This window comes from Alternaria conjuncta (genome assembly GCF_024043145.1).
Source record: "Alternaria conjuncta strain BMP 0040 chromosome Unknown scaffold_1, whole genome shotgun sequence".
In the NCBI taxonomy this organism is placed as follows: Eukaryota; Fungi; Ascomycota; class Dothideomycetes; order Pleosporales; family Pleosporaceae; genus Alternaria; species Alternaria conjuncta.
The window spans coordinates 3,102,129-3,129,533 of record NW_026250090.1 but is presented as its reverse complement, the minus strand read 5'-3'; the positions used below and the strand labels follow the sequence as shown (position 1 = coordinate 3,129,533).

Below are 27,405 nucleotides of genomic sequence, written 5' to 3'. Positions count from 1 at the left end.
GTGACAGGGCAATCGTCCTCGGCTTTACTGCACTGCATGGCGGCGTGTTACAAGGGCTTATGAGTTGGGGTTGTACACGAAATCGAGAGGTGGTATGTCGTGATTGCACTAGCCGCTTGGGGTATAGACCCGAATGGACCACGTTGTTATTCGATGGAGACGACGGGTGTTTGATGAGTGAACAGGTGGTCGATGTTTGATTTGATGGGTTTTTGTCCGAGGAGGTTGCGTTCATCGGTGTTTAGATCAGCAGGATCGTGGGTTGACGTGGGGAAGTTTTGATGGGTGTTGTGGTTTGAATGCGGGATGTGCGCTTGTGACGATACCTAGGTACATGGCAGGAAGCTTGCTCGGACGGATAGAACCTTGGAATACACGATTCGCTCAACGATCGGCACAGAACTACCGTTTCCCTTTTCCTCCGATAATTCCAATGCCTCTAATGAAGAAAACAACAACAGCCGTAGACGCAACACTCATACCAAAGTTGAACCAAGCCGTCGTCCTAATACCCACCTTAAGTGCATCATCCCAAGGCTCCATCTTATGTCCCTCGCCACCAATCTGATCCACACTTAACCCCTTTTCCCTAGCCACAACAGCCGTCTGAACCGCCGTCGCAATCGCCAGACCAACCGCCCTCCCAATCTGACCCACAGCCGTAATAAGCGCCCCTCCCAGCGAAGCATCCTCCGCCGGCAGCGTCTTCGCCACAAACAACGTGAGAACAGGGAAGATGGTATCCGCACCCGAGACACACAGTACCATAGCCGGGAAGCCATACGCCCAATACGTCGTATGCACCGGAATGGGGATTGCGAAAAGCAACGAGGATATACTCACGCAGATAGTACTAAACGTGAGTATATAATCGCCCGGCACACGAGACAGAATCTGCCCCGTAATTGTAGCCACCAGAATCCCCGTGATGCCGTTCGGTAGAAAGCGCAGCGTGGTTTGGATAACGGAAAGACCCTGGTAGTCCTGAAACCAGTAGGTGGCGAAGATGAGGTAGTTGTTGAAAGACGAGAAAAATAGCGCCATGAGAACATTGGCGGCAGTGAACTTGCCGTTTTTGAAGATACTCATCTTCATCAGCGGTCGCCGCTCCGTCTTGTGCTCGAGGTAGTGTTGCCAGAAGCCGAATACGCCGATGGTGATTAGTGAGAGTACGATGAGGACTGGTACCCACGGCGTACTCCAGCCCACGACGTTGCCTTCGGAAAGCGCGAATACGAGGATAACGAGACCGATGGTTATGAGCGATCCGCCGATCCAATCCACCGTGTTGCGCAACACAGGTTCGGGTTTCAACGGCGGAATCGGGATAACGAAGTAGCTCGCAACCGTCGAAATCCCCGCAATAATCCCAAACAACCAGAAGACCCATTGCCAGCCGAGATACTCGCCCACGACACCACCAAAGATGTTGCCCAACACGCCACCAAGTGGGGCCCCAGCACCGAAACATCCAAAAGCGATGTCTTTGGTCTTTCCGGGTGGGAAGGTAGAAGCGAGGATGCCGAGAGCGGTTGGTGCCATGGCGGCGGCAGCGAGACCCTGGAGGCCGCGGAAGATGTCGAAGCCGATTTCGTTGGGGATGAAGGGCGTTATTATTGATGTGAGTGTGAAGGCTGCGGAGCCCCAGAGGAAGATCATTCGTCGGCCGTAGACGTCTGCTAGACGGCCCCATAGTAGCTAGACGACCTTGTTAGGGAATGACGAAGTAAAGAGGGTGGTTTAACGACGTACTAGGAAACAACCAAACGTAAGGTTGTACGCAGAGATAATCCACTGCTGACGACTAACTGGAATATCCAATTCCTCTCCAATAGTAGGTAGGATGATAACCGATGCTTGAACCGCCATAGTCTATCACAAGTTGATTAGTCTCCTTCCTCTCCTCTCCAATGAAACTCGTCGGGCATACTCACGCTCAAAAACGGCGCCGCAGCAATCGTCGTAACAAGCGCCACACACCGTGCTTTCGAAAAGGGCAAGCGTTCAGAAGCCGATGTATCCACAACCACAAGCCCTTCATCTTTCTCTGCATCATCCGCCGTCTGGTGTGTCGCGGTGACCACCCGTTCCAGATCCGTGACGCCCTCAACAGGCTCCGGGGCCTTTTCTTCGCGCTTCGACATCTTCAGGACACACTCCAAAGGATTTCATATGACAGTCGGCCTCCGCCATGCTTCCAGTGGGGTAGCGCATCTTTATGAACGATTGAAGTCTGGGGGAAAGAATATGCCGAGTTGCTCGCTTGCCGACCGCCACAAACGCGCCTTTGCTAGTTCGGTTAAGGGTTTATCCGGGGGTGTGCAGGTGGAAAAGGTAAGGCACAGTATGGCAACAAGCTCTGATTGTATGACGAATGGCAGTGTGATGCGGAAAAGGAATCCTGATCTGCGAAAGCACTCGTATAACGATGTTCTCCGTAGTGGTAGTGTAGCGGGAGGAATGGTCTTACATTCCACCAATCGCAGCGGGCTTATATCAGCACAGACTAATCGTGGATGTTCGCTGTCGGTATAGTAGCAGCTGCATGTCAACGAACGCAAGAGAGAACGGCGATATGCGACACTAGATCATCAATCAAGATGCGAAGTCAAGACAGTGGACATAAATTCATTGCTCGTGCTATTACGTTCCAGTTCCATTCCAAGTCGTCAAGCAACCTCAATCGATGTATGCAAGAGGGAGAACCGCGACCGAACCACTGTTGCCCAAGAGCCAGCCATCAAAGGAAGGCGGCGGCGGCGACATCATCAAACAAATAGTCTAAGCGCGAAAGGGGGTATGAAGAAGAGGGAGCAAAGGAAGACTTGTTTATGGCTTGTGGATGTCAATGACCATCTCGGTCTCGACAGTTTCCGCCTTCTTGGCGAACCTGGCGACATCGGCGCCCTCGACCTTGCCGTACATGGTCTCGGCGATTATGCCGGTGATCTGGTATGGGTCACCGTTGGAGGCCGGGCGGCGGTCCTCGAAGTAGCCCTTGCCCTCGGCTGCAACGGCGCGGGGGATACGGACGGAGGAACCGCGGTTGGCGACGCCCCAGGTGAACTTGTCGTAGGAGGCAGTCTCGTGCTTGCCGGTCATGCGGAGCTGGTTGTCTGAGCCGTAGACGGCCATGTGCTCGGCTTGGCGGGTCGACAGCTTCTCCATGGCGGCCTCAATGGCCTTCATGCCGTTGTCGCCACGAGTCTCGTTGGTGGAGACGTTGGTATGCAGACCGGCACCGTTCCAGTCACCGGGGATGGGCTTGGGCGCAAAGGTAACCTTGGCACCGAACTCCTCAGCGACGCGGTGGAGAAGGAAGCGCGACATCCAGAGCTGGTCACCGAGCGAGATGTCGGGGCAGGGGCCGACTTGGTACTCCCACTGGGCGGGCATGACCTCGGCGTTGGTGCCGGAGATGGCAATCTCGGCGTACATGCAGGCCTTGTAGTGAGCCTCGACGATGTCACGGCAGAAGACCTTGCCGGTACCGACACCGCAGTAGTAGGGGCCCTGGGGGGCGGGGAAGCCGTTCTTGGGCCATCCGTAGGGCCAGCCAAACTCGTCGAGAAGGGTGTACTCCTGCTCCAGACCGAACCAGAAGCCGTGCTCCTTGTGCTTCTCGAAGATGATGGCGGCGTCGTGGCGGAAGTTGTAGGCGTTGGGCGAGCCATCCGACATGTACGTCTCGCACATGACCAGGACGTTGTCGCCCAGACGGAAGGGGTCGGGGTAGTATGCAACGGGGCGGAGGTAGACATCCGAGTTGTCGCCGGGCGCCTGGCCCGTCGACGAACCGTCAAAGTTCCATTCTGGGAGGTCCTTGAGGCTCTCGACCTTCGACTTGAGCGTCTGCGTGCATGTCAGTATGAGCCTCGGGTAATCGGAATGAAGTCGGGTGGGATAAGGGAACGACGTCACTGCGGGCTGTGGCTGGTGGTGGGGTGCGATAAGAAGGAACGCCAAAACTCCCGGCAGAAGGAGCGATTGGCGCCATGTGCGTCACACATGCAGACCACCACGCTCGCAACTCCAGTCGTCGAATGGCTTCTCCAGATTGTGTATCGCACGGCGCGTCGTAGCCAGTTGCTGCTCTCGGCTAGAAACCTCGAACCGCAGACTAGACCTATCCGCAGCCGTAGCGTGGTGCAAATGCCGCGGTATATCGCAGAGATCGTGGAGATCGGGTTGTGGGATCGGAAAGCTGGAAAATGCTCACCTTTGACTTGGAGCGGATTCCGTTGGAACCGTCTATCCAGACGTACTCGGCCATGACGGCGCCCTTTTGGGGCAGGTCGAGGTACTTCTTGAGCTGCAATGCGCGTTAGCATGTGTTTGAGTGTAGCACGCGAGCAGCAGACTTACGTTGGCCGCATTGGAAACAATCGTTGAGTTCGCCTAGAATATGGTCAGCAAGAGTCGCGTGTAGGGGCAGTCGGCGACACGTACCATGACTGTGGTTGTGTATGTGTGGTGGTGAGGGAATAGCAAGTAACTCTTGACCGCGACAAGACAAGGCAGTGGAGGGGTTATAAGAGGGGTTTCTGTGTGAAGTGGGGAGTTATGATGGGCAAGTAGATAAGGATAGCGGGCCTGGGGGTCTGTTATAAGGTAAGAATGCTGGATTGCTTTGACTGTCTCGGCCTGTGGCGGGGCTAGCCGTGCTCAGATACTACTTAGGCTGGCCGTAGCCAAGAGGCGTCGCCGAACTGTTTCCGTGGGATGAAGAAGCAATCAATGTCTCTAAACGCGCGACTTTACGCCGCATCCCAGCATGCCTTGCCCACTCTGCAATCTCTAGGCTTCCGCTAGCCACGGTTGTACCGTCTCTCTGGTGATATTGTGCCCAATCTCGCGTCGCCGGTTTCCAAGGCTTACCATAGGCCCACGCGGTCTTTGTCGCGCATCGTGATGTTGGCTGACGGGCGAACGCACAGACGCACAGCCTCACCAGCTTCCGAGTTTGAGCGATTTGACGCTGGGTAGCGTCGCTGTAAGGGCAGCTAATTTTATCCAGGTACTGCCGAATTGGTCATTCCCTTCGGTCTTGGCCCGTACCAACGACAGTTACGACACACCGCTCCACACGACTATTGCTTTGCGATGGCCGTTCGTATGCTTCGCCAACCTCTGCCCAACACGAGCTGCGTAACCCTGAATACCCAGACCCTGTGCGTCCACGTCTCGCGACACCTGCATGCCCAGCTCGCTGTAGTGCATAACCGTCGCGCTGGGCAGGGCGCGCCGTTGCCCGGGGTTGACATCGGGGGGCGATAAGGCCGGTTCGGGCCAATGGCTGCAGTTGCAGTTAGTCCTGCCTCGTCATGGCAGCATCACGCAAACCGCTCAACGTCGTTTCTTGTAGTCAGCATCCGAGACTCTAATAGCCTTCCGACCGGTGTGTCCGTTTTATTGTCTGGGACCAGAGGACGTGCATTATTCTAGAAGAGCGCTCGAAGTCTCTGTCGCTGGTGTCGTCTCGACTTCGATGGTACGGCTGAAAGATTCCCATCTCAACCCCACAGGTTTCCTGGCCCGCCGGCGACACAGCGCGCACGCGGCACATTCGAGTTGCACGAATTGCCGTCATCCAAATGATAATCCCTCTCCAACCCCACGATTGTGATTAATCCAGCGCGTTCGAGACATCCCGACAAAGGTAAAAAAGCCGCACAGCAACGTCGGCTCAACATTATCGTGCGTCGACGTTGGGCTTAGCGGGGTTGCGGGCGAGCCGTCGATCCGCTAGCACTGCATGCCCCCTGGCACCAGAGATAAGGGACATGGGCGGATTTCCATGTTACGTTAGCCTATCGAGTAACGCCGCCGGCCGTTGCGCCCTGGATGACATGCTTGCCCGCCAGCGACACAACAACAGCTCTTCACAATGTCGATATCTCACAAGTAGCACCATCTGCGTAAACGTCACATCACAGTTCACAAACAGCCTGACGTTTGACGTGAAGATCAGGAACCGTGCATGTGGCGGTGTCATCTCCGCTTTAGGCAAGGCTGGAGGCCCGCTCGTGTGCTGGAGCGTGGTCGAGAATGCTTGTATTTCCCCAGATGATAGCTTGCGCTGATCCAGGGAGCCTCATCTGCATGGTTCACGCCAGGCAGCCAGTCAGCCAGTGGAGTGGTGGTGCTGAGCATGGACAGTGCTCACACGTGCGGCCTATACCAACCGGAGACGCAACACCACCAGACATTGCGAGTCGTTCGCGAGACGACGTCTAGCTGCGCTGGGAGATATGGAGGCCAACCATCAGACGTCCCAACGTCGATCCGTTCCCACCAACGCAGCCATCGGCGAACGGTGTCTCTGCCACATGGCGTTGGCCTCTGGGCTGCGTCGCTGCGATACCCGGCGTGCGCACAGAAGCAATGTGTGGCACGACCCCTCTGGTGCGGTCCGGGACGATTGATGACCTGCAGCGCGATATGGGTGTGGTGGGGTGGCAGCAACGGGTGTACCTGCAGCAGCACAGGCTACGCTGGACGAAGCGCTCGGAACGATACGGGGGAAGATTTTGGCCATGGCCGACCTCCGGGAAGCTAGGCCTCCGGAAATGGCGCCAGTAGCATGGTGTTGGAAAATCCGGGGTAGATGTTGGCGTCGCTGCCGGATGGGGGTCGATGATGCTATAGGTTATGCGCACTGATCTCGCGTTAGTACAACTCCACCCGCTCTCAGTCAATGGCGCAATTGGCTTCTCCGGATCACTGCCTCTGAGCTCCCGAACATGCTGGAGAAGTGATTGTCGGCGATTCATGGTCCACTGTATCAACATGGGCCAATCATGGTGAATGCCAATGACGCATTGACGAAGTAGCAGTTGCGACGCCAAACGTCGGGATGGAACAAGGGATTGCGAGCAGACGGTTCCGCGATATTATCTCTGTCGCTGCACAATGAAGGAGCCTCACGTAGTGTTTGCGTGTTTGTACACTGGCAATATGGTCTTGTCTGCGAAAGGTCAGTGTTCGTCCAATCACTCCCGTCGGCACCTCCAGGGCTTCGAATTGGTCGCTCGGATAAGACGTCCCCATCACACAGCGGTACATGTGTTATATCGAACACGTCTATCATCGGCCCTGCTGCCATTGGGGTCGTGATAGGTTTGTAGGTGAGCCATGTTGTCGGTCTCGGTTCGTCGACGGACACGCCTTGGCATGTACCTATGCCGAGGACATGGGATCGATCAACAGCAGCGAGGTCTGTTCCGAATGTAAATACCGCCTCGCGAGTGGGACAACATGGCGGCCATTCGCTCACATCGAGGTGACGCTGCGACAGAGGATAAGGGAGATGGCGAAGTAAGAGATGGAAGACTGGAGTACGTCGTGATTCATGCGCTTCCACTACCTGTTCTTTACCTGAGTGGCTTGTTTCAAAGTGGGTAGTATGATAGAGATGTCTTACTCCGCTCCTTCCGCAGCGACAGACGAGAATCGCGATGTCGTTCCTTCCGCTTGAGTTTCCTCGGCGCCTTACTGAGCATGGGGCAGCAGAGTTCGGCGTTCGCTCAAGACGGTACAAGTGAACGATCCCCACTACAGGTCGAGCTGTGTTGTTTGGAACATGAGGACTTACCGTTCTGCACTGGTACAGCAGACCTTGGATGGTGTCGCCGGCATCTCATCGCCATTACCTGAAGAACGGCGAAAGGTGGAAGCATGGACGTCCTTGGAACGCGACGAAATTCAGAAAGCAGAGACCAAGTACTCGAGAAAAGGAGATTTAATCGTGCTGCGTGGTCATGTCGTGAAGTTGGGGCATGATGAGGGGAGGAAGCTTGGGCTACAGCCGTGGCCAATGAGCGATTGCGATGGGGTAACAGCAACCACGACGCTCCTGCCCTGCGCGATTTCTGCATCTAGCTTGTGTTTGGAGACTGTTTAACAGTGCGGTGTGTTGATGAGGTATCAGCAAAGCCACACGGTAATCGCAGTGCTTATTCAAGTCCCAAAATTTGCGGATGTCCGCAAATCGGCTCGCGCGGCTCAGAAAGGTGAAGTAAAGCGAGAGGCTATGAGGCTGGGGCAACAGCAGGATGTTTAGCTAGCTAGGCTCACGGAAGTCAGGTAGTTGCTGTTGAAGACTGTGCCAACGAAAGATGAGATGACTTGGTTACGTAGTCGATAGCAATCCATTGCACTCAAGCTTACAGCGTACTCAAGAAAGAGTTCCTGTGAACGAGGAATATGTCAGAAGAAGATGAACGCGGAGGATCTGCGGTTGCCCGATACGGACATGAAGGCAGGCACGCTTTACCCTCCCACTACGCGCACGAAATGTTTCTGGCAACAGCACTCTCACTTCCTGCTCCCTTGACAGCATCTTCCACTCGAGTCTTGCGCGCTTTCCCGCTACCAACACGGAGATAGCGGTGCAGCTTCGACAGTGAGTACCGCACGACATTCACTGAATCACTCACTGACCAAAGACTTGATAGCGCCATGGCTTATAGCAGCATCTACGACTATCGCGATGCGCCACTTGATGCACAACACCACGCAGGACGTAACGAGGTCTTGAAGCCGTCCATTCCCAACAACGGTGATCTATACAGACCCGACGGGTGGCCTTCGAACACTTTTGCGGAGAGAAGAACCCTTGCCGACCATGTCGTTCGAGAATATGCAACTCTGCGCAAGCTCCGACCAAAGACTCGGTCCAAAAGCCTCCTTGCTTCGCACAAGAAAGCACTTGTTGGAGTGGCAACATATCTAAACGAGATTAAGAAGATGGAGGTATCCGAACAATCCGTTGGCACCATGACGGAAGAGACAGATCAAGAAAAGGAGATGTCGCCGCCGCCAAACTTTCTAGCTGACTTTGAACTGCCCTCGCGATCACAGAGCGTTACCTCACCGGCAGACGAACTCGAATCTCCACAGATCCAGACTTCAGACGGCATCGCCAAACTCCCCAGCGCCCTCAAACAAGAGTCCCTCCGCTCCGCCAAGTTCTACTGAGAGGGTCTCAAATTCCAAAGATGAGGCCGGTCAGGCAGAGTCAGGCAGTGCGTGCGCAGAACAGGCGAAGAAGCGATTGAGTGGCCGCAGCTTGAAGGAGGTTGCCAAGGGTGTGTTGAAGGGTGTGACGAGAAAGCTTGGAAGTCGCGGTGATGCAAGCAAGTAGACTATCAAGACGTACTGGTGGAAGCCTCGCTTAGAGGCAATCCATCGATGCGAACCAGGAGGGTTGATTCTGTACTTAGCAGCACGTACAAGTAGAGCCCATATACCAGACAGACCCCGTGTTACTTGCTGCCTATACGCTGTCAATTGTTTGGAAAAGGAGTAGGATGTCCAACAATGTTGACCCCAACTTTGAATGTATCCTAGGCAACGGACGTAGGAAGCGGCGTGGTTCTGCTAATTAGATCGAGAAAGTAGCTGCAAGACTTGTGGTAGCTCTAAATCCGCCGCTGACGCAGAGTGTGGTGGGAATGCTAGTCGCGGTTGCCCTAAAAGGTATTTTTGTAGATGTGACTACATCCTCACGATCTGCACTCTCAGAACGGCGACGCCTTCCATGCTAGCCCAGCCTATACAAACTGCAGTATGCCGTACAAAGTACGGCGTCGAGAACCATAATTGTCCAGCTCCAGCCCAGCCCCTGAGATTAGCGAAAGGATGCGCTGACTCGTCGCGAACCACGTCGGCGGGACGCGTGACCCTGGGTCGGCAATACAGCCCTGGAGGTGTCTGTCGCAGACGTGTCTTGTGTGACGGTCTCGCGCCGAAAACACGGCGACTCTGTTTCGCAGCACGATAATATCCGTCCCGTGGATGCAGGGTGGCTGTTGAGCAAAAAGAAAAGCTGCAGGTACGGCGAGCGTGGTTGCGCGGAACAGAGACGTGGTCCTGGTCCCATGGTGCGACGACTCCACCTTGAGTGGCAACAATTTGGTAGACAGCTACTAGACATGTACTGTAATACGACAATGTAGAGCGGCTTTACGCCGGCGTGGCACAAAGCCTGTCTTAGACTCTCTTGCTGTGGAGGGCGAGAAGCCACTTTGGACTACGGGCAAAGCAGCTAGGCCAGGGCACATTGCAGGAGACTACCGTCCAGGATCGCCGCTGGGATGTCTCTCACAAGCCGTGACAACCCCGATTCTGGTCTGATACTCTTTTGCTCGCCCAATCTCCCATCTGCCGTTTGCCCGTGCTTTTGCCCGTTCTTGCTGTTGCTTGAGTGTGTAATTCACGTCAACTTCATGACAACAATATTGTAACGTTTGGTGGCGTAGAGCGCTGTACTTTTCTTCGTGCGCAGCGCATATTACTCTGCCTAATCGATATCCCCGTTTCCCGACGTGCATGCTCGACCTCCTGCGCCATGCATCGACACGCCCTGTCCGAGACGACTGGCATGGCGGGAATGGCCTCGTCGCGCTCGTCGCGGAGCCACAGCTTCAGCAGCGACAAGACGCCCTCGCTGGCCAGCTCCGTCACCTTCCAGATGCCCACGACGGTGCGCCCGGCGCCGGCCTACATTGCGGCATCCGTCGCCTCGCAGACGGTGACGGACCACCACAATGCCCAGCTGCGCGACCAGGACGCCGACACAGACGAGCTGCAGAACGCCATCTTCTCGGAACAGGCATTGGCCCTCCTCAATGCCTTCCTCGACCACCTGCTCTTCGCATTCCTCTCTAGTGCGCGCTCGCCCGCCCTGACGGCCATCCGCCCCGCCGTGTCCGACGTACTCAAGCCGCGACTGGCCCGCGATGCCATTGAGGCGGCCGACGAGGAGCTGCAGGGGCTGCTGGCTGGCGAGGACGACGACGAGCTCTCCACAGCGCATCTTAGGGCTGCTGAGCGGTGGGACGTGGAGAAGGTGTGGAAGCGCACCCGCCTGCGCATCATGGTCTACACCCGCCTGGGCGAGCTCGAGGACGAGGACGAGGAGCGCTATGTCCAGCAGGAGCGCGGCCTCAGCATGGACGACGACGAGGACGACGAGGCTGGGCTGGTCGCCTGGGCCTCTGCCATCTTCCTCACCTCGGTCATCGAGTACGTGGCCGAGCAACTACTACTGGTCGCTGGCTCGGCGGCCTTTTCGCGAATGGCCGCGCGGATGAAGAAGCTGGCCCAGCAGAACGATGACCAATCGCAGCAGCTCATCGAGCGTCTGATCATCGAAGAGCCCGACGTGGAGAAGATTGCCCTCAACTCGGCGCTCGGCAGGCTCTGGCGGACGTGGAGGAAACGCGTGCGCTCCCCCATCACGCCCATGTCCCCGCGAGGTGTCCAGCAAGCCCCGAGCTACTCGAGCCTGCACCACCGCAAAGCCAGTCGCGAGACCATCAACACCGTACACAGCGAGCATGAGCCCCTGCCCGAACACCCCCCTACCGAGACCGACATCGCCGCCAACATACCCCTCCCCATCGGCGACAACGACGTCAACGAGATCGAGGTGCCTGGCCTGGCGCCCACATACGAAGACGGGGCGGAGGGCTCAGGCATGCAGACGCCCGTCCAACGACCCCAGCGGCCGTCCAGTGTCCTTTTGCTGTCTTCGCTGGTGGAATCCTCGATCAAGAGCAACAGGCCCCGTCCCTTGTCGATGCCGCTGCGTCAGGCGCCACAGTTCACAATGCCCGCACAAGCTGAGGAAGAGGATACCCCCCTACAAGCAACAGAGGAGACTGCAGAAGATACCGAGGATCAACAAGATGAGTCGTCCGAGGAAGATGCCTCCATGGTGGCATTCGCAGCGGCCACTGGTATGGGCTTCCGAAGGAGCGCAGTTGGGCCGTCGCAAGAGCCAGAACATCAAGCTGAGAAGGCTGAGCAGGCGGAAGAGACGCACGAGGCCACCGCTGAAAGCCCGCCCCAGGTCATGCGGTCCAAGAGGATGTCAATCGAACGACCCGGCCCTCCAGGACTGGTCCGCACATTCTCAACCCGCAGTTCGAGCCTCAAATCACCCGTCGGAACACCCTTGGCAACACCGAAAGCCCCTGTCCACTCCGAAGGGCGATCCTATCTCGACGACGAGCCATCAGACGACGAGCCAGAGCAGCATCGTGCCATTGGCGTCGCGCGAACATCGGACAGCGTTATACGATCAGCGTCAAACTCCCCCAGCGATTCACCCCATGAGCGAAGGAGGCCGGGCAGCGGAGGCTACGTTGAGGTGCCACCTCGAGACTTCACGCCGACGTCGCTCACCTACAGCAACACTCCCTCGCCTGATGGCAAACCCAACGTGCCAGACCGTTCCGTGGCACGCAAAGAAGTCAACAGAAGGTCCTTTACTGGTGCCGAGTTGATCCCAGGCCCCGCCGCATACGAAGGTCCGACCAGCGCACCGAGGAGACAGGATCTAGCTCGCTCGGCATCGCGTGGTTCGTCACTACCAGCGCTGCAGGAAGTCGAGAGCAATACTCCACAGCACAAAAGGAAGACGCCGTCGATTCATACCAGCCGTAGCGTGCGTACCTCGGACAGTCCCAGGCGAAGTCCTACTTCTGCGACCGATACATCCGAGCGACGAGCGACGAACCGCCTATCTACAGACGACTCGGCTCGTTCTCCGCATGTGGCCGACAAATCCTCTTCGGACAACTCTTCGCTGAAGCGCGGTACATCGACATCATCCTCTCTTCGGAAGCAGGGCGCTTATCCCGTCGTCTCAAGCGGACGGGAGTCTATTGGAAGCCACCGCTCCCGTGGACTGAGCGGCCGCATGTCTGAAGAAGACCGCGCCCGCGAATTCGACTCCTTGGTCAAAGGACAGGATACGGTAAAGTTTACATTAACCCCCGAAAGCGTGCGAACTGCTGATGTAAGTCGTGCTTGCTTCCCTGGATCACATGTGCTAATGATCTGTAGAAGGAATCCCCCGTCGTCAAGAAGGCGGAACTACGAAGGCCCTCCGCGTCTTCCGTAACTGTGTATCCACGCGTCAATGCCGAAGACAAGTCGTTTGGCACTGCGAATCTGCCTAACACCACAGCACCAAGAGCCAAGGGACCTACTGCCGCCAATCACAAGCCTTCACCCAGTCGGAAGGTGGTTACCAGGCCGCTTGCAAGAGATCCGAAGATCGAGTCTGAGTCCATGCGTGACTTTGCTGACTTTATTCGGTCGACTGGTCCCTCTCCGGGACAGGAGAAGCCAGTGCAGCCTTTTGTCAACATCAGTGGGAATGGCCAAAAGTCGGGCAACCAGTCGACATCGTCTCTCGGACGTAAAATGTCCATGTCAAAGCAATCTAGCAGCGCCAACGGATCCGCCACGCGAGCACGCCCAAACATGGAGCCGCGCAGTCCCGCAGGTCTAAGCACCGGCAACGGTGACTTGATCGACTTCATCCGCCAAGGACCACCCGACGCAAACCACGGCCAACCCAGAATCCCGCGAAACGTAGCGCCCTTCCGTACAACCGTCGATTCCGACCAATTCGAGACAATGCTCGGCGGACACGGCAACGTCGAATCAGCATACGGCTCCGCGTCCTCAACCCTAGAATCAAAGGACAGCACGCAAACCATTAATTCACGCACCGGTCTCATCCCTTCCCCCAGCGTCGTCCAGCCCGCCTATTCCAACCAACCCCAACAACTCACCGGCAGCATGTCCGGCCCCGATGAACCACACATCACGCGTACGCGTCGCCGTGTTAAGGACCCCTACGCCATCGACCTATCTGACGAAGACGAAGACGACGAGGATGAAGATGAAGACCAGTTAACGGCTCTTCCTACGCCGACTAACCAACATCCGCCCCAGGTGCAGGTGCAAAGACACCAAGCACCGGAAACTAAGCGACCGCAACCCCCGCGACAGGAGAGTCTGATGGATTTCTTAAACGGGATGGAGCCTCCGAGTACTAGTAAACCTCAGCCTTTTATGCTGAGTGAAGAGACGATTGCTGCTGCGCGTGCGCGTGCGGCCGCTTCGAGTAATCCATCGTTGTCATCCGCTACATCCACTCCGCGGAATAACTACGGCAACGGTAACAATCATAATAACAGCACTCCCGCCTTTGGTTCTATCAGCTCGTCCAACTCTGGCATGAACAACAAATCCAGACTCCAAGCTCGCGCCCCTGCCGTCGCCGACAATGTACGTGCTGGTGGTGGAGGTGGATCGAGAACAGCAACGAGTGACCTCGCCGACTTTTTGAAAAATAGCGGACCGCCTGAGATGCCGGAGCCTCGGCAGCAGGGAAGGAAGGATGAGGGCAGGGAGGAGAAGAAGAGTAAGAGGTTTTGGAGGAGGGGGAAGACTTATGGGGATTTGCCTTAGGTTTGAGAGGGGGAGGGATGGAGAGGGGGGAGGGGATGAGAGGGGTGATGGGAGGGGGGTGAGGGAATGGGAGGTTGAGTGGTTTTGTGATTTTCTATTCTTGGATACCCGGGTTTTGGATGGTGTTGGTTCTTGGATTGGGAGTGGAGGGTGTTGGATGTAGATGTGTGTATTTGTTGGCCTGGCCCGCTCATATTGACTTGTAATGAATCATGGTTTTTATTTATGGAATGACACATCTGTTCTCTCAAGCTGGTAAAGTTCAAGTGAAGTAAGATTGGTAGTGAGATGTGTAAGTACTTTATTATTCAACGATGATCCGACGAGACGAGACGAGACTCAGCTCCAAAACGGATTCATACTATCCCCCTGGTTCGCCGTGCGTTGCTGTCCTGACGATGATGCCGACGCCGCCGTCGTCCCAGCGGTGTTCGGCACACTTGTTCTCTTGTCAGCCACTCCTTTTTCCACAAAAGACAAAGTGTGAGGTAAAGGGAAGAATAACATACGTAACTTCTCTCAACCTCGCATCCGTAGCTGCTGTACCCGGAGTCCGCGAGTACAAATCTACGACGTAGCCTACGATTTGAATCTCTTTTCGGACGTATGGACTCGCTTTTAGTGCGCTGATGTCGGTTCTGATAGTGCCCTCGACGCCAGTCGGAACGTGAGTACACCCTAAACAACCAATTTTACGTTAGTCCGTAGCTCTCTTCCACCGTTTCTCTCATCTGGTTGGGGATAAGAGGTAGACGTACCAGCATGTCCCATCGCAATCACCAACCCCAACGGCGAAGTTTGGTCAGCCCAATAGATGCTGTTTATAACTCCCTGCGTTACGCGGGCGCCGGAAGTAGTGTGGATTGTGGCGTGGGTGGTGTTGAAGTGGTGGGAGGGGGCGAGGAGGGGAGAGGTGGTGGATTCTGTGCAGCAGACTAGTATCATTAGAGTATCATTAGCAGGCAGGTTATACATAATCGCGCTTTCGACGGGGAAGTTCTAGCTGGGAGAAGAGAAGACTTGGTTGTTTACTAACCGATGAATAGGCCACTGGAGGTCGACATGACTGCGGAGTGATGGAGTAGTAGGCTGGGTAAGAGTGTGTATATTGTTAATTGCTATAGAGTAGCTAGGTAGAACAAGAAGAAGGAGAACAATGGAATTATATGTAGGTGGATGGGTCTTGGTGTACAATGAGTATTGTCGAACTCTGAGTGACGATACTCTTGGTGACTCCTTCTCTTATATGGTATTGGATCATGCGAACAGTCTGATACCCCTTGGACCATCCGTTCCAATTCCCCTTCACCCATTCCGCCCACGTAATCAGCACATAACCACAAAACACCGCCACTCACTCTCTCACCCTCTCTCGCCATCTCTCACTATCCAGAGCTGACCAAGCAACCCATCTTACCTCGCCTCTTCCTTCTTTTTCTTCGCCTCCCGCTCGTCCTTAGTTCGGTCGAGTTGATTACACATATCTTACTCTTACTTTCCCCCCATATCAACAGATATCGACAAGAGACAGGAAAAGGAAAGGCCAAGATGGCGTGCATACAGCATACACGCATGCGCGTTCTAGACGTCCCGCACATTGGCGCCGAAGTAGGTGTCTACAGATCGAAGATATGTACGGGAAACCAGTATGCTTAGTTCCTTTTTTTTTTGGAATAAGCGGCTTGTTCACGCGAAAAGGACGGCGGTTGAGGCCGTAGTCAGAAACATCCTCAGCGTAAATGTATAAGTGAATGGACAGCTGGACGACCGGACGTATCAACGCCATAACCCTCTCTATGTTTAGCAAGCAATTCGAATACTTACCCAGTAACGCCATACCACCTTGACCTCTCTCAACACCCACACCCACGTCCACCATCATCATCTTCATCCCCAATCTCCATCCTAAGTCCTCTCGGCCCCGAACTCGGGTATCGCATCGCAAAATGCACCCGTACACTCATAGCTCAACCTGCATGAAGCCACCAACACTACCCTCCCACACATCTCCCCCTTTCCCGCCTAGTCAGGTACATGTGTATTTGTGTAAACTCGCAATCCATTACAAAGCCATCTACTCCAACCCTCCATGCTGCATGGCGTCATACGCACCCCTCTACGCCATGATGACGCTTTCCCCGAAGAGGAAAAGCGTAGAGGGGTGGTATGCATGCAAGGCACGGAAACGGGCTAGTGGGGTAAGCTGACGGGTTGATGAATAACACAACTCCTGTGACGTCTGCGTGGTTGCTATGGTTGTTCGGGCCTGTGGGAGTTGGCTCGGACGAGGTATGCAGATGCATGTGCTGGGAATGCGGGTTTAGAAGATTTGAGTATGTGTTTTGGAAGGGGTGGTGCAATATCACCTACCTATCTCCTCACTCTCCATCTGCATTCGAAAGTATACAGCGGCAACCAAATCCCTCGCATCAGCATGTCCATGCCATTCAACATTCCCACCTCCCCATCTCCGACACATTAACTTCACAAAGACCAACAATATTCGCGTGGAAGCGTCAACTCGGATGCATTAGCGGGCGGAGTACATACAAGCAGCAAGCGACAAGGGTCCGTTCCATTAGCGATGCTCTGCCCCACTTCCATGGCTGTGGCTTGCAGTATGCAGCTCATCGAACGGATCTCCGCCGCTATTTCACGCATGCATACGGCGAATTTGTGGTATTTGTGGTGTTAGAGTTGATGACTTTGCAGTGACAAATGTGAGGGGCTAGCATACAGAGGAGAGAAAAAGGAATGGGAGTGTGGTATTGATCGTGGTATTGATTGTGGTGGTTTGTAATTACTGATTAAGGCTATGGGGGATGTGATGGATGATAGTGTTGTCTCTGATCTCTTGTTCAAGTGTTTGCTTTACTGTCCATCGCTGTTGTGGATAAACGCTGTTCTTGTATCTTCGCTGGGGGTCTTGCGAAGGCTATGCAGCTTCTTGTCGGGCGGGGCATGGTTTCGCCTGCTGAGTACAACGACGCCTGTCTGCGACAAGATGGATACGAAAACCTGAGCATGGAGCATACAATCTCGTTCGTCATCTCGACCCGTCAAACGAAAACTTCTCGACCCCCTTCATGGCAGCGCTTTATACTGCGGCGGCAATGATCGCTCGCTCCCGTCTGCTCGAAGAGTTTGAAGCGGTATAGCGATAGTCGTAGAAGTCGTCTCCGACTTAGGCTGATAGGGTGGCGGCGCTTCTCCACGCTCGTCCAGTCCCTCAGTTGGGCGAAGCAGAACAGAGTTGGTGGCCCTGCATCGTCCGTGTAGCAGCCTCCGTGTACCGGGCCACGCTTCCACGTCTCTCGCCGATGCCGGCTGCCCGTTCAGACGCCGGACCGTCAGATGACGGACTTTGCGGCGTCGGATAAGCCATGCTGCGACGAGGATGAGTCCCGCGAGCATGCCGAGAAGGAGGTAAAAGTACTTGTAGAAACTGGTGTTATTGCGTTCTTCTGGGGACAGTTCGGCGTCGTCGTCGTTGCCGCGGCGAAAGATGCTTGGTGCAGCCGCCGAGGGCGTTTCCGCGAGCAGACTGAGATAAGCCATTGCGTTGGTTGAACTACAGTGAGCGTAGTGTGAGTGTCGGGTGAAGATAGCGAAGCATTCGTAAGGTTGCCCCAGTGAAACTGTTGTACGAAGGGCGAAGGTAGTGATTAGGGCATGGGCGAGGCGACAGTGAAGAACGGTCGGCTCGCGGTTGTATCGCCTGCATTGTCCGTAGCGTTTGCTACTTCTTCAAGTAGCTGGTGAAGGAGGCGCGAAGGAGCCATCTCTGTGTGGCATCTCATGCGAGGAAGAAATTGAACAGGTCTGCAGCCTTCATCATGATGAAGCTGGACACCCTGGAGCGTGCAATGACGTTGGGTTGACAGCCCTGCATATCGTTATCATTGCAAGGTGGGAGTGTTAAGTGATGCAGCGGAGGCATCGGAATGGCGTGCTTTGGCTTGCAGATGATGGCGCCAAGCAATCGCGTCAGTTGCGCGCTCGCACCCTGTTGTCCAGTCTTCTACTTCAGCCCACCTGCACCCCGCAACCTCGCATCCACTCTCCAACATGGTCAAAGCTATCAGAGGTATGCCGCACCTTCTCCCACCAGCCCTTTCGATACTGACTTGGCAGGCACGCTCGTCAAATGCGACGCTTCCATCAAAGCCATGCTGGTGGACATTGACAGCAAGAACAACAACGAATACATCATCGAGGAGCTCGACGAAGAGCACATTCTGGTCAAGGAAACGAGGATCAATGAGCTCAAGGCCCGTTTGAACCAGGTAGGTGTCGTGTTCATGTGGTGTGGTCACTACTGACGGTCACAGATGATGAGAGAACGCTTGAAGGAACCAGAGAGTTCGGACTCTGAGTAGATGTCTGGCCTTTGGCTCAGTCGTAACACTATAAACCTTATTCCGGTTGCTCTTTCCCGCTCCCAACCGCTCGACCGTCGACCGTCGACCGCTCGATCCTTACATGGCCGCCTTCTGCGCCGCGCTCTCCTGGGAGCCTACCCACTTCGGCCTGTGGTCGACGTACAACTCGGCGTTCATCGACATGTTGTCGAGGATCTTGGTGTCGTCAAGAGTTCCGACCTTGATGATGCGCTTGCCGGCAAAGGTGTCACCCTGGCGCCACATGGTCGAGCCACAGTCGCCGCTGCACGAGGTCAGAACAGAATATCGCTATGCCGTAGCGAACACATACCAGAACATGGAAGTAACATCGTTTCCGCTGTCGCCCTTGACCGTGTGTGCCTTTGGCGTACCCTTGGTGACCTTGAAGCCCTCGTCCGAGTAGACGGCGTTGGTTGAGTAGGCGGATCCGGTGATCTTGCGGCAGTCAAGGCAGTGGCAGAGGATCTGTGTATCGCATCAGCAACAGAAGGAGAATTGTTACGACACCACGCACGTTGCCTCCGCTCTCGCCCTGCACCTCGTAACGGACGTTACCGCAAAAGCATCCTCCGGCAGGCATCTTGATAAGTTGGTGGGGTAGAAAGTTGGTTGGTGGAGTTGTTTAGGTTGTGAAGGTTAAAAGAGCAAGTGTCGTGTTGGACTGCCTTCACCTCGGGCTTTATACTCGAGTTCCTACCCCGCTGTATCGATCGTCAACTTGGACAAGAAGCGCCCTACGCATCCAAGTTCCCCACCACTGGCCTAGCGCTGAGGCCTGATTCGGTTCAAATCGCGAGGGTCTGCCGCCGACGCATGACGGGTAGAGGGAAGCCGTCCGCTTATGCTGCTTACGGTTGAGGGGCATGTTTGTTGTCATTGGCAGTTCTAGGTCTGGCCATAGTTCTGGTCGGGTTATGATACTTTGCTTGGACGAGGGGCAATTCCAAATCAAACACTCTCACACCCATGCGGACCGATTGACAATTAGAATGTTTGCTTGAGCCGAAGATGCCGACTATGCCGCACGGCTGTGGCGTGAGACCAGTGCTTACTGAGAACAATGTACTTGCTTTACTGTTTATTCGAGAATGCTACACTGCGCATGTGTGCAAGCCAGAGTTCAACAGCTATGACGTTGCCAGACGGTTTGCGGAGCGGGGTTTTCCCAATGCGGTTACGGCTAGTCGAAGCACGTGAATTCGAGTCAATTTGGCGTTTGCGCGCAGCCCGACCTCTACCTGTGCACTCAGTGAACACTATGCGATGGACGACCTCGCGCTTTGATCAACCCGGGTCGTTGACCGCCTCTACTCCATCTACAACTGCCTCATCGACATGGCCGGCAACGCACCCAATGTCTGGACGCAGATGAACTATGTCCCTCCCCGCGGCCAATGCAATCACAAGCCGTCTCTGCTCGCCGCCAAATGCCCGTGTTTGCGCTTCATGTTGCATCCGCTGAAGGTAAGCCTGGATACCTCACGCCGCCGGTACACTAGCTAATCGATTCCAGTCGTCATCCTCATACGAATGCGACGGCTGCGGCCACCACGCCTCCTTCCACACCATGGAGAACAAGACCGAAGACGAGATAAGGAAGCGCTGGGAGGTCGAGGCGAAGGAGCGCAACGAGCAAGAAGCGCAGCAGCCGCGGCCCAAGAAACGGGTTAGGGCGATTGAGTACAACAATGAGGAAGGGGTCGAGGACATCTTCAATGAGCTCTTGCTGCAAGAAGCTAGGACCAAGAAGGCTGCGCCTAAGAAGAAGACAGGGAGAGCTGCGGGGACTAGGGCGAAGGGGAAGATCAGTGAGATTCTCGAGGACGATGTGGTCGAGTTGGACTGAGTTGGAGCACTGGAGATGGAGCTGGCGTTCAGGTTATTGGGCTTAGGCCAGGCGTCGCGTTATGATACCCCGCGCAAATATTCTTGCTTTGCACATGGAAACTTATCTAGTACTTTGGCAGCATGCATTTGTAGAGTTGGGGTGGGCGTCCTGCCCTGCTTGGGACGCCAAGGCCAACCAACCGTGAGCGACCTTGGGCGCAACACCTTTCCTCCTCGCTTCATGAATATGCACGCAACATGATATCGTAACACCCACCCCTCACTCAACTGCATAATTAATCCACGCAGTGCCTTGCGCACTCACCAACGCCATCATGGCCACGCCAACGCCTAAAGACAAAGAAACCCCGTCGCGACACCTCAATGCCTTCTCCTCGCCCGCCCCACGCAGCGTCCCTCCCTCGGGCAATATCAACATGATGTCGTACGACTCGCCCGCGGTGCTTAACATGCTCAACGACGTCGCGAGCTCGGGCATGGGAGGCGTGGGCATGGGCATCACCATGAGCGGGCTGGGCATGTCCAGCTTGGGCATGAGCGCAAGTGCCATGGGACGCGCCGACGAAGCAGAGCGAAGCCGCAGACTGCGCGAGATCATAGACATCATCGGCAAGAAGCCCGGACGCGTCAGCGAGCAGGGACTGCTGGCCCTTTGCAAGAAGATGGACATACCGTGCGAGAAGCACATGGACGAGGCAGGCACCTGGAGTCTCTTGATCGGAGACGAGGCCCTGTGCGACGTCACCTTCAAGAACGACGAGATTGTCAGCGTCAATCTCCAGACCGGCCTGGACGAATCGAGAGCCGACCTCAACTTCGGCGCGACGGGCTCTGAGATTCTCGTGCGCAGCTTGAAGCCTCTGCCCGGCCAGAGCAAGCTGAACGTCACGCTCGAGCGCTTCTCGGAGAGCTTGGAGAAGCTGCTGACGCTCGACAAGCTGGGCTCCCCGCAGAACGGCGGGGTCAGCTGCTACAATGCGATCGCGGGAGTCTACACGAGCCTTCGAAAATTGTTTGAGCATGAAAAGAAGACGGAGCTCGCAAATAGGAAGCCGGATGAGCGGTTCAGGACATACAGGGCCGAGCGCGAAGTGCTGTGCAAGAAGAGCGGACGACCCAGGCTCAACGGCGGATCGTGTCTCGGTCTGAGTTTGGAATACTGGATGGATGGACGGTTGCAGATGGATGGGCCGACTGAGTCTGCCTCGTATCCGGAAGACCATCGCTGGAGTCGCAACAAGATGTATTCACTGACCATCGAATGCGAATCTTCGCCGTCCACCCTCTACACGCCCATCCGTATCTCCGACGACTGGATCAGCGACGCTGTGGAGAAGTCAGCCGACGCAGACGCAAATGTCTCCCTAGACAACATGCTAATGAACGCATCTTCGATAGACTGGCTGGACCCAAAGCCGACCTACCTCGAACCCCCCGAGCAGACCGACGATGCCATGAACCTCGACTCGGCAGCTGGACGACTCCCAAACGTTCGCTTCGTCGCCAAGTTCAACCCCCCTCTCGTCGTACCGCTCGCTGTGCACATGCAGCTATACCAGATCGTTGGCATTGAGCCTCGCACCGACGACTTCCGACCGACCACATTCGCAGGCCTGGCTCTGAGGCCAGGCGAGGTAGACCCAGGCATGTCCAACACAACCGGCGACCGTACCCACGAGATACGCAGCTCGCGAAAGGTTCTAGTACTAGAGCAAGACGCATCGGGAAACGACTTGGACAGGCGACACGACATGAGTCTCTACATACCCAAGCTAGAGTACAGCCGCACGCTAGAAAGCCTGCCATTCAGCCATCCCAAGCAACTCGTTGAGATGCTACCCGTGCTAAGACAGTACGCGCATGTCACATCACTCATACGAGACTGCTTTTACCTCGCACCCGAAAAACCCGTTCCGACCCACAAGCTCGGCCAGCAATCTACACCAAAAGCTGCACCGCAGACATCTGCGCAGGGAGACCTACCTCGCCTTCAACTCGACGTCACCCTAAGCTACAATCCGCCCACACCACGCTTCACCCTGCACGTCCCCCACCCCGAAGCCATAACATCTTCCCCCGACGTAGCAGACCTCATCTCCAACCTCCTCTCCTCCACCTCCACCCCCGTCTCCACACCAATAACATACAACGCGCCCCTCGCCGTCACAATCGACATCCACCCCAACGGCGAGCTCGTTGTCGTCGAGCAGAACATCCACGCCAATATCCACGCCAACCAAGCTTCCTCCAGTGACGAAACACAATTTCAATCAGAGCAACTTGATCGGAAACTGAAAATACTAGCTAAAGCACTGGATGCAGCAGATGACCTGGGTATCTGGGCTGAGTGGCTTAGAAAAGAGGCACTGAGGAGTAAAAAGAAGGACTAGGAAGATTTTCTGCGTGGACCGGAGGTTTATCAGAGTGAGGAAGAGATGGCGGACTGGCGGGCTTGGGCTAGGCAGAATGGCTGGGATGGGCAGAGGTGGAATGGAGCGGGGGAGGGGGAGATGGGACGGGACTTCTTGAGGCTGGGTGTTCAGGAGGGATGGAGCTGGAGCACGTCCTACGCGGGACAAATGCGACACTTTTGAGAGGGGGCCTAAGGTATGCGACTTCAGATGCATAGGCTGTCGATGGGAATGGTGTTATTAGAACATCTTCAGAAGTAAAAGCAGGAATGGCATGTTTATCGTGCATGAGATGGAAGAACTGGACGTGTTGTGCTGAGTCTTTACCCGCGGAACTCATTCCGAAGCATAACTTCGCCTCGGCAACCACGTCTCCGTCTCGACACGGATACTCCAACGTCCTAGTTTCCATTTCTTATGTGAAGACATCTAGGACTAGCAACATAGCCTATCCTCACTAAACCCTGTTCGACCCCTGCCTCACCATTCTTGTCATCATGCCACCACCCACCTACGACCATTCCACCCCCAACATCCACTCCCTCCTCTCCTCCCTCACCACCCACAACATCACTCACACCCTCGACCTCTCCACCCGCTCGGCCAAATCAAACACCCCCTGGTCCCCCGCACCCCCCACCCACACACCCCTAATAGTCTTCTTCCCCCAAACCACTCTCGAAACATCCATTGTGCTAAAAGCATGCAACGAGCGACGTATAGCCGTGACACCGTTTTCCGGCGGCACGAGCTTCGGACAGGCGCTGGGAAATGTAAGGGGGGGCGTATGTGTGAGTTTTGAGAAGATGAGGGGGGTGGTGAAGGTGAATGAGGATGATATGGATGTTGTTGTGCAGCCGGGGGTGGGGTGGGTGGAGTTGAATGAAGCGTTGGAGGGGAGGGGGTTGTTCTTTCCTGTTGATCCTGCGCCGGGGGCGAGGATAGGTGGTATGGTACGTCTCCATCCGTAGCAAAAGGAGATGGTCATGGGGTGATATACTGACAGCGAGGTAGATAGCAATGTCCTGCTCCGGAACAAACGCCTACAACTACGGCACCATGCCCGAAAACGTCATCTCACTAACCTGCGTCCTCGCCTCCGGCGCCATCATTAAAACACACAACAGACCCCGGAAAACATCCGCGGGATACGATCTCACACACTTGATCATCGGATCTGAAGGTACCCTTGCGCTCGTCACGGAAGCGGTGCTGCGTCTTGCGCCGATACCGCGGAATTTGCATGTTGGGCTTGCTACTTTCAAGACGTTCCAAGAAGGTGTCGATGTGGTTGTGAGCCTGCAGAAACTGGGTCATCGGCTTGAGGCGTTGGAGTTGGCGGATGGGCCGCAGATGCGGTGTGTAAATGTGTCTGGTCTTGCGCCTGCGCGCAGGTTTGAAGAGGTGCCGACGCTGTTTTTCAAGATTGCGGGGCCGTCGATGGATAGTGTGCAAGACCAGGTTGGTGTCATGCGAGAGCTGTGTAAAACACACGGCGCATCGCATGTTGAGATCACGAATGAGGAGGGCGCGGTGGGTGCAATCTGGGGAGCGAGGAAATGTATGGGCACGGCTCTCCTTGCTATGAAGAAGAAGGATACGGATCTTTTCTTACACAGCGACTGCGCAGTCCCTATTTCGAATCTCTCTCGCCTCGTCGCTGGAACCCAGGAACTCATCTCCCAAGCCTCAACCGCTAACCAAGCGGATTGGTTCTGTGCCAACGTAGGCCACATCGGAGATGGCAACGTGCACTCCAGCATCGTGTGCCCACAAGAGCACTACGACGCCGCGATAAGTGTGATCATGGATATCGCGAGGCTGGCGCTTAGCTTGGAGGGCACGGTTACGGGCGAGCATGGTGTGGGGATGAAGCTGAGGGATGCGCTGGAGGAGGAGGTGGGGAGCGAGGGTGTCGAGGTGATGAGGGGGATTAAGCGGAGTTTAGATCCGAGGGGGATTTTGAATCCGGATAAGGTGTTTAGGCTGGAGGGGGATGGGGAAGAGGAGGGGGGTGAGAGTAAATCCTAGGGTTCTGGGATTGCTGGACGAGGGATGTGTGTTGTTCGAGATGATAGATCTGTTACCTATGTAAGATCTGTGGAGGACATCCAGGACCACCTCTGTTGCTCCTCCCTTCCGCACCCATGAAGAAGAAGCTGACAAGCGTGATCTAGTAGTGTTAGGCTATACGGCTAGTATGGTGAGTCGTTACTTGAAGATTAGAAAACGAAAAGTTGAGCATCTGAGATGTGGACGCTGTTGCCGAGGCGAAGTCATATCTTCGGAATCAGTTCCGCGGGTAACGAGTATCAGCAGAGCAGCTGCCAGGGCGGACATGGTAAACCTCACCACGGCGACAGCAAGGTCGAGCAGGCCTTCTACGACGTGCAAGAGCCTGAAGACACCTCGCTATAATCTACACTTGTGCTAAACATTCCTAATTGGGTAGTAGGTTAAAAAAAGGTTTGCCGCGCTTTCTGAAGATTGTAGAGACAATTCCAAGGTTCTATTTTGTTCACAATATAACAACATCCTACCATTACAACTTTGCAGTATCCTTCGGGTCGCCAGTAGCGCCAGCCGTCTTCAGTGCATTCCACAGTCTCAACCCTTCCTCCAGTCGAATGTCTTCTTCGATAGCAACATTCCCATTGCTCTTCAGTGTCCTCAATTGCATCGCATGCTGCGTACCCCAATCAATCTCTTCGCCCTTCAAGAACCTGCTCAGTGGTTCGTGGAATGTCTTCAACGCGATCTGCTTCTCCCCCTCAGTCAGGTCGCTTCCATTACCCCAGAACCATATCGCCATGTCGGAGCCGTGACTTGCACCAAAGTGCTTAGGTAGTTCCTTATCAACACACTGCGCTCGCCATTCGATACGGTATCTATGGATGAGATCTCCCGCCCCATGCTTCATCAACGCATTAACCATTCCGCGACGCAATGCGTGAATCTGAACATCAGCGTAGATGTGACCGAAAGCCGCCTGCCAGCTCGAGTACTTTGACGGCAGTTTGCGATTAGGGAAGTAGTGCGACATCAACACCTTGCATGCCTCGCGAGGGTAGTCAGCTTCAAGACGGTTCAACATATCGTCGAAGCCCGGTCTAGGTGGTCGCCAAAGACCGTAGACATGATGCTCGTCGCTGCATTCGCCAATAATGAGCTTAACGTTGCGGCGTTTCATGCGCTCCGCATAAACACCATTCGACAGCTCTTCGAGAAGCCCATGCCGCACAAACTCCCCATCAGTAACAGCGCGGAACTGATGCAGCTTGATCCCGTTACTCGCTTCCACAATCGCCCTTGGACTCAACTCACGAAGCCGTGCCAACTTCTCAGCCGGCGACTTCACCAAATCGATACCCAGCGCCCTCAATAGCTCGTCAAACTGGTCCTGCGCCTCTACCAAACTCTTCGGTTGCATACCCGGCCCATTCGACAGCATCACCGCCCTCTTAACAACCGCCTTCCCATCCGCGCAACCGAGATCGTACGACAGCTGATGGAACACCGAGTGCGAACCCGCCGAGTAACCCCCGACAGTAATATTCGCCGCGTTCCCGCCAAAATAGCTGACATTCTCATACGTCCACTGCAAAGCCATGCGCTGATCCCAGAAGCCAAGATTAACGCCAAAACCATCACAAGGAGGACACGAGTCGATCAGCTCTTTGGATGCGAGAAACCCGAATACGTTTAGGCGGTACGCGGGAGCCACGACGACGCATTGCACGGGGGACTCGCTGAGTAGCGCGCGGAGGTCGAGTCCGTTCGGGCTACCCCATTGCAGGAACCCGCCGTCTAGGGCGTGTTAGTGCGGATCTACCACGTGGTGCCAGAGTTTATATCCCGTGCCAATGTGCGCCCCGAAGATCTGCCTCGAATGCTGTCTGCCGTGAAACGGCGATGCCAAGCACTAGGAAGTTACGAGTGCGAAGGAGGAGGAAATGATTACTTACGGATCCAGAATAGTACCGGCCAACCTCCCCGAGTCAGCTTTCAATTGGTTGAGGTCGCGTAGAGTCAGGGACATACCTTCTGCTGGCGATGGCCCGGCTGGAATCCAGATGTTGGTTTGCAAACAATCTTCGTCCCAGGTGGGCTCGTCAAGGGTTTCCGTGTTGGAGCCGGGCTGCGGGCATAATCCACAGCCGCCTGTGTATCGTCCTGGGTTCGCTTTTGTGCCGTAGCGGTAGCATGGTGGTAGGGATCGTGGCTTTTGGAAGCGAAAGGGGCCGACGGGTGGGAGGGCGTACGGGACGCCGCCGAAATAATGACACTGGGCTTGGCCGTCGCTGCTGAGGTACGTCAGGCCCTCAGCGAAGCCACGGAACTGAAGATCGCGACGATATGGTTTCGACGGCTTCGACATGTTGATGAGAGGTGATGTGGTGCAGATGAGGTTGCTGATCAACGCATGTACCTCGGCTAGATGTGAGACAGGGATCTGCGGCACAGCCCCT

At 55.4% G+C, this 27,405-nt stretch overlaps 10 protein-coding genes across 10 annotated transcripts; 6 read left to right on the top strand and 4 right to left on the bottom strand.

Annotated features, from left to right (window-relative positions):
- Window positions 1–402: 402 nt before the first annotated feature.
- On the bottom strand, window positions 403–2,144 carry J4E85_001079 (uncharacterized protein; the record flags this gene model as incomplete). The annotated part of the gene is made up of 3 exons (XM_051465367.1): window positions 403–1,698; window positions 1,753–1,872; window positions 1,935–2,144. The coding sequence occupies 3 exons, from the start codon at window positions 2,142–2,144 to the stop codon at window positions 403–405; spliced, it is 1,626 nt and encodes a 541-aa protein (XP_051331888.1).
- A 685-nt stretch (window positions 2,145–2,829) lies between these two features.
- Window positions 2,830–4,452, bottom strand: GLN1 (glutamate--ammonia ligase; the record flags this gene model as incomplete). Its single annotated transcript, XM_051465366.1, has 4 exons — window positions 2,830–3,852; window positions 4,220–4,312; window positions 4,366–4,398; window positions 4,450–4,452. The coding sequence occupies 4 exons, from the start codon at window positions 4,450–4,452 to the stop codon at window positions 2,830–2,832; spliced, it is 1,152 nt and encodes a 383-aa protein (XP_051331887.1).
- Window positions 4,453–8,460: 4,008 nt separating this feature from the next.
- J4E85_001077 (uncharacterized protein) lies at window positions 8,461–8,979 on the top strand (the record flags this gene model as incomplete). The annotated part of the gene is made up of 1 exon (XM_051465365.1): window positions 8,461–8,979. One exon carries the CDS (start codon window positions 8,461–8,463, stop codon window positions 8,977–8,979), a length of 519 nt encoding a protein of 172 aa, XP_051331886.1.
- A 1,372-nt stretch (window positions 8,980–10,351) lies between these two features.
- J4E85_001076 (uncharacterized protein) lies at window positions 10,352–14,274 on the top strand (the record flags this gene model as incomplete). Its single annotated transcript, XM_051465364.1, has 2 exons — window positions 10,352–12,808; window positions 12,856–14,274. The coding sequence occupies 2 exons, from the start codon at window positions 10,352–10,354 to the stop codon at window positions 14,272–14,274; spliced, it is 3,876 nt and encodes a 1,291-aa protein (XP_051331885.1).
- A 4,068-nt stretch (window positions 14,275–18,342) lies between these two features.
- Window positions 18,343–18,653, top strand: J4E85_001075 (uncharacterized protein; the record flags this gene model as incomplete). Its single annotated transcript, XM_051465363.1, has 3 exons — window positions 18,343–18,361; window positions 18,409–18,560; window positions 18,606–18,653. The coding sequence occupies 3 exons, from the start codon at window positions 18,343–18,345 to the stop codon at window positions 18,651–18,653; spliced, it is 219 nt and encodes a 72-aa protein (XP_051331884.1).
- A 99-nt stretch (window positions 18,654–18,752) lies between these two features.
- On the bottom strand, window positions 18,753–19,257 carry J4E85_001074 (uncharacterized protein; the record flags this gene model as incomplete). Its single annotated transcript, XM_051465362.1, has 3 exons — window positions 18,753–18,939; window positions 18,988–19,142; window positions 19,192–19,257. The coding sequence occupies 3 exons, from the start codon at window positions 19,255–19,257 to the stop codon at window positions 18,753–18,755; spliced, it is 408 nt and encodes a 135-aa protein (XP_051331883.1).
- Window positions 19,258–20,012: 755 nt separating this feature from the next.
- J4E85_001073 (uncharacterized protein) lies at window positions 20,013–20,523 on the top strand (the record flags this gene model as incomplete). The annotated part of the gene is made up of 2 exons (XM_051465361.1): window positions 20,013–20,141; window positions 20,191–20,523. The coding sequence occupies 2 exons, from the start codon at window positions 20,013–20,015 to the stop codon at window positions 20,521–20,523; spliced, it is 462 nt and encodes a 153-aa protein (XP_051331882.1).
- Window positions 20,524–20,839: 316 nt separating this feature from the next.
- On the top strand, window positions 20,840–22,915 carry J4E85_001072 (uncharacterized protein; the record flags this gene model as incomplete). Its single annotated transcript, XM_051465360.1, has 2 exons — window positions 20,840–21,487; window positions 21,545–22,915. 2 exons carry the CDS (start codon window positions 20,840–20,842, stop codon window positions 22,913–22,915), a joined length of 2,019 nt encoding a protein of 672 aa, XP_051331881.1.
- Window positions 22,916–23,995: 1,080 nt separating this feature from the next.
- Window positions 23,996–24,967, top strand: J4E85_001071 (uncharacterized protein; the record flags this gene model as incomplete). The annotated part of the gene is made up of 1 exon (XM_051465359.1): window positions 23,996–24,967. One exon carries the CDS (start codon window positions 23,996–23,998, stop codon window positions 24,965–24,967), a length of 972 nt encoding a protein of 323 aa, XP_051331880.1.
- A 511-nt stretch (window positions 24,968–25,478) lies between these two features.
- On the bottom strand, window positions 25,479–27,314 carry J4E85_001070 (uncharacterized protein; the record flags this gene model as incomplete). Its single annotated transcript, XM_051465358.1, has 2 exons — window positions 25,479–26,743; window positions 26,978–27,314. 2 exons carry the CDS (start codon window positions 27,312–27,314, stop codon window positions 25,479–25,481), a joined length of 1,602 nt encoding a protein of 533 aa, XP_051331879.1.
- Window positions 27,315–27,405: the final 91 nt, after the last annotated feature.